Source organism: Styela clava, chromosome 8 (genome assembly GCF_964204865.1).
Source record: "Styela clava chromosome 8, kaStyClav1.hap1.2, whole genome shotgun sequence".
NCBI lineage: Eukaryota > Metazoa > Chordata > Ascidiacea > Stolidobranchia > Styelidae > Styela > Styela clava.
The window spans coordinates 22,553,159-22,558,345 of NC_135257.1; the positions used below are offsets into that span (position 1 = coordinate 22,553,159).

The 5,187-nt window shown below is 33.4% G+C and overlaps 1 protein-coding gene across 2 annotated transcripts; it reads right to left on the reverse strand.

Moving 5' to 3' along the window:
- Nucleotides 1–264: 264 nt before the first annotated feature.
- On the reverse strand, nt 265–4,847 carry LOC120346287 (uncharacterized). Of its 2 annotated transcripts, XM_078115395.1 has the most exons (7): nt 4,134–4,847; nt 3,640–3,735; nt 3,210–3,302; nt 2,795–2,878; nt 2,247–2,366; nt 1,710–1,936; nt 265–790 (listed from the first exon to the last, which is right to left on the reverse strand). In XM_078115395.1, the coding sequence occupies exons 1-7, from the start codon at nt 4,153–4,155 to the stop codon at nt 599–601; spliced, it is 834 nt and encodes a 277-aa protein (XP_077971521.1). In that variant the 5' UTR covers nt 4,156–4,847; the 3' UTR covers nt 265–598. The 2 variants fall into 2 exon arrangements, with proteins under 2 accessions (XP_077971521.1, XP_077971522.1); XM_078115396.1 differs by lacking the exon at nt 2,795–2,878.
- Between the last annotated feature and the right edge of the window lie 340 nt (nt 4,848–5,187).

Below are 5,187 nucleotides of genomic sequence, written 5' to 3' on the forward strand. Positions count from 1 at the left end.
CATGAGCACTATAATTTACGGTTCCAACGAATGGAGGGAAGCATTTTCAGACTTTGCATCTCAAAAACGTACTAATGTAATTCTTTAACCTTTTTATGTATCCATACAACGTTGAAATAATTTTTGAAACGTTTGTAGCTTTCTGCCTATTCAATTACTGTTAGTTATTGTGTTCTCATTAGAACTATTTTAATTTCACCAACCTATTTCGTGATCAACCTGATCCTTATTTGTTATCAACCAGATCCCTCTAAATTTGAGCATTTTAGCACTCGGTATAGTAAAATCAACAAAAAGAAACAATTTTTTTGATGAACGCTATAAAAATGTTGATCAAAATTGATCGATTGATATTCGATAAAATATGATTAAATATAAAAATTTCTGGGAATTGAAAAATTTCAAAAAGTAAGAATCATTTTTATGTTTGCATAATGTGAGATGCATTTTAAAAATTACTTCATTTTAATTCACCTTATTGTAGATGTGATAACGACATTGATCAGCGTCAGGCTAATCATATAAATTTCAATCAAGATTCAATGATTTATATATTATTGATGATAATGGAACAAAATACAACCAGGCAGACTTTCTATTACGTCAGGATCTCACAAATTACTCCGCTACGCCCCCAGGTAGGGTAACCATTCCTCATCCCTTGATTACGATCATTTGTGTTGGGAAGAACATTAAGATAAATATTTGTACGATCTTCATTACCGATTCCCATGCCTGGATCACCTGGAAACCATTTAATGAATAAATCTGCAGGTGTGACGTCATCAGTCTGAACAGAAATAATTAGATGGTGTTTATCACGGAATCATGCTTGGTCACGCATTTTATTTTATATTAACAATCACCTATTTTACGAGTCAAAAATGAGATACGGTGTTATCGATCCAGGCTTGGTCAAATGTGAACGCAATTATTTTGAGTGTCTAATGTGTTATCACGTAAATTTATTTTGAAAAACTTCTTGTTCAAGCGCTGGGCAAGCTTTGTCCCAAAAATATTACATTGTTCAATTACTATATGACTAAATACTAAAGGTCAGTGCAAGACGAGTCTTCTGATCGAATTAGATAAGTAGGTTTTGTCAACGACTATAAATAACCTCCAATGTACGACGAAGCAGCAAGTAGTCTAATTAAAAAGCTAATGTAAAATTATGTCAACTTTGTCGAGAAACAAGCATCGTCAGTCAATAGTTTTGCGTAGTCGTAATACATAGGCTTGATGATCCGAATAGAATGAGACAGCACACATTTGTATTTTTCGTCGGGCATTAACCATAAGATAGCAACTTGAGTACGTCAGAACTAAGCTTAGTATTTATGCTCTTTATCTCCAAGTGCTTTCCCCATCCTTTTTCACTCATATACTTGTATCTCTTATTTAATTTAAGATGGGGCAGCAACATAAATAAATGAGATTCCAATGAAAAAAGTCCATTCCATATCCCTTAAAATATATGTCAACGTCATTATTTTGCGTTTTGCAATTGCTTATGTACTATTTTCAAAGCTTTATTACAACGTTGCGTTTGCGACACAAGTTGTAAATCTGGAGAAAATTAATATTGCTACTATTTTCAAATATCGGTGGACATACACGCTCAGATGTATATGGTCATGTCTCACACCACACTCCTCATAATATATTTTTACACAAGAAAATAATTGCCGCAACCCTATAATACCAACCATTGGATCAAAGCGGATTCCTGTCCATATAGTAATCCCCACCCATCCCTTCGGAATATTCTTTCTCAAGTAATTCATAATTGCATTGTAAGATTCTTCACGTCGGATCAAACCAACATCTGCTTTTCGTTTCTTACAAATATCAACTGCTGTGTCGTATTTGACACCCCAGTCAACATATATCACAGCGAAATAGCAGATATTTCCAACCTTCAATCTGCAGTTTTCTGAAATGGAACAACTGTATATTTAGGAATATATCGTCGTCGCTTTGGACAAAGAGCACCCGGTATCTTCAAACAATACTTCAATAATTTCAAATTAAATTAGCCGACCCGAGAAAATGCATTGAAGCCAGCAACACGCTATTATCCAAGCATGTTATTTCCTGGTTGTAACTATGTAGAAGAATATCCAATAACATTCATCACTTGCTGACATTATTCGGCTTCGGCTCAATCGAATGTAGAAATATCGTTTCATCACTTTATTGCAAATGAATCATAAGCTACAACTTAGATTTGATAAAATATTCACCTGGTGCAGGAGTTGGTTTCAATGTTGTTCGGGTCCTTGTTGTTGATTTGGTAAACTGCTCGTATCTGTTCTTTTGAGGCTTCTCTATAACAGCAAGTCTTTTTTCAATATGTGATATCGCTGAATGTTAATATAAAAATTGTGAAACACCTATCTGCCATTTGCTAAAACAACAAAGATATAGAAACGTTTTTCACTCTTTACATCGTTCTGTCGTTTTCAGTTGTTGTGGATGGCTCTAATATATTCCGTTCATCGGGCTTCCATCACGCTTGTTTTGCAACGTTATAATGTAAAATAATAATCCCACATTGCGCTGAATTCAATTCGTTGTATTCATGAAAAAACTAAATTTTTGTGTTGCCCAGATGAATGTCTGCAGTTGGTTAACGACATAAAATGTTGCACACTCCTGATTTATACAATGCACTTCAAAACAGTAGATTAAAAACGCCATTGGTACATGGTATTGTATTTACTCGAATGCATAGAATGCAACATAATTTTTTTCGCTATAAAGACTTAGATCAGAATTTAATTGGCTTAACCTTTCTTCATCTCATCGTTTACTTTCTTTTGTTTATTCAATTCTTCAACCAAATTGATATTTATTTCTTCAATTTGAACCAAATCTTAAAACAGAAAATATGATATTGGGGGTTATAGGGGTCAATATAAAATAGTATAAATAAATACAGGGATATTCGAAGAGTCGGAGAAAGTTCCAAACAGAGAAAAATAAAACAAAATTTTGACAACTGTAGCGCCCGAATCTGAGTATATTTATCATCCCATTTCCAAATAGTTCAAATTCTGACGTTGATGAGTTACTAATTTTGAAGCTGTAAAACCTACAGCTTCGCTGGGTTAAGTTACCAAAAATGAGAATAAAAACATCTTCACTGGGAATGATACCAGAAAAAATAATAACAACAACTTCATCATTCCAAAATATGCACTTACCTTCCTTCAACTCTCTTATTTCAGTAGACTGCTGTGCAATTTTCGACTGCTCCCCTACCAACGTGCTATTCATTGCCCGAAGCTCGTTAAATTCTAATAAAAGCAAAAATGTTGCGTTTGGTACTGCACTCTCTGATTTAAGCAGCAATTAAAATTTTACAATTGCGTTTGCTGAGTTACTCAATGTTAGATGAATCGCAACTCAAATCTAGATTGGTTTTCAGTAAGTAGTAAGTAAAAAAAGCGTGAGTTTTATAATATTTATACATATTTGTTGAATATTTTCAACATATACGTTTCGAAGAATTTTCCTTTTATTTCTTACAAGTGTTAATTGTACACTTATCATTCTACTTTTCTCTTTAATTCTGTTTTCAATGGTTCCCAAAATACACTTTTAGTGAAATAGGAACACGAATATATAACCAACCTTCCTTCAGTTTCTTCATTTCCTCAGATTGCTGTTTATCTCTTCTTTCAAGATTGTTGATTTCTTTTGATTGTTCTTCAATTTTACTGTCACTTTCTTTTGTAAAATAGGCAAAATTTCAGGTCAAATGTTCGGTTAGGTAATATGAATTTGCTACAAAACATTTTTCATTCCATATATGTCCGCATATTGCTATATATTTATCATTAAGAGATTAATTGAATAGGGCAGAATTACTCAAACTTTTGGTGTTATGGATTAATGAGGTTTACAATTATTTACGAGTCTTGCAATAATTTTATTTAAAGCATTTATCAGAGTTCATGTAATATTTCAATTAACGCCACGTTTCTACAATACTGTTGTCAAATTTCACCAATGACGTATTGCTCCTTCGGTCAGTCACAAAATTAGCCAAGTTAGTATTTAAGATAGAGACGGAATAGGTTTCTGTCATGGGGCGCTGGGATAGAGAATTAATTTCAGATTCCAACCGTCATTTCCAGACGTGTCCATATTTTTCAATTTATCTTCGAAGTTTTCTTGCAGTTCTCCAACATCTGATTTGATATGTTCAATATCTGAATGAATAGATGTAAAAAAAACGTAATTCAGTAATTAATGTTCTTATGAAATCAAAATAATATAAATGGCATCTTTGGGTAATCGTGGACGTGTGGCTAAATACATCTCGAAGTTTTACGTGTTGGATATTCTTAGTCTAGTCACTAGACTCTAGGAAAAGAAGATCATTCTTTTAGTATCAAAATAAGTTTCAAACGGCATCGTTTTCAGACATTTTATGAGGCTTCTCTCCTTCACAATAAACAACTAGAAGTTGATATGAATCATATCTATTATGACTGTGTGCAACGAAGACCAAATTGGGTTACTTTGTTTCCTAATTATTGAATAGAAAAGATACTTTCCTAAAATATTCCTGGATACTAAAGAAAATAAATTGCAATTATTCTGAGGTTTTGCCGCATTCTTAGATTTGCATGTAATCGGAAACTCTTTGTCATGCAGCTGTTTATCGATGTTGAAACCTGGTCTGTCCCATCCTACAGCAACCTGATCACATTGTGCAATCTGGCAACCCGGCTTGGGTGAGCAGTGAAACACTGTTTCATCTTGACACCAGGATGGCGCGATGACGTAGATTAATATAAAAATGATTGAGATTTTCATGTCGAGGTTTTAGTGTAGTTAAGAATTAACTGAATAAAGAAAAGTTTTTAATTTGTTTATAGAATTATTCTGATGTGAAATAAATTCTCACCATTGTACATTGTAGACTCTACAACATTCCGCGGTTTCACAAACCGATACAAATTATTGCTGATGTTGAATAATTATTGAACAAGTTTTATGTACCAGGATGCTAATGTCGAAATGTTCTTAGGCAAGTTTTATGTACCAGGATGCTAATGTCGAAATGCTCTTAGGCAAGTTTTATGTACCAGGATGCTAATGTCGAAATGTTCTTAGGCAAGTTTTATGTACCGGGATGCTCTAACATTCCTTTCAAACAAGATATCTCGTACA

Bases quoted from the DNA above. Each gene is read 5' to 3' on its own strand.
- LOC120346287 (XM_078115395.1), bottom strand. From the start codon at position 4,155: ATGGACACGTCTGGAAATGACG. The intron at 2,367-2,794 runs GTTAAGCCAATT...ATTAACATTCAG, and splicing joins AAACGATGAGATGAAGAAAG to CGATATCACATATTGAAAAA. The intron at 791-1,709 runs GTTGGTATTATA...ATTTCTGTTCAG, and splicing joins GAATCCGCTTTGATCCAATG to ACTGATGACGTCACACCTGC.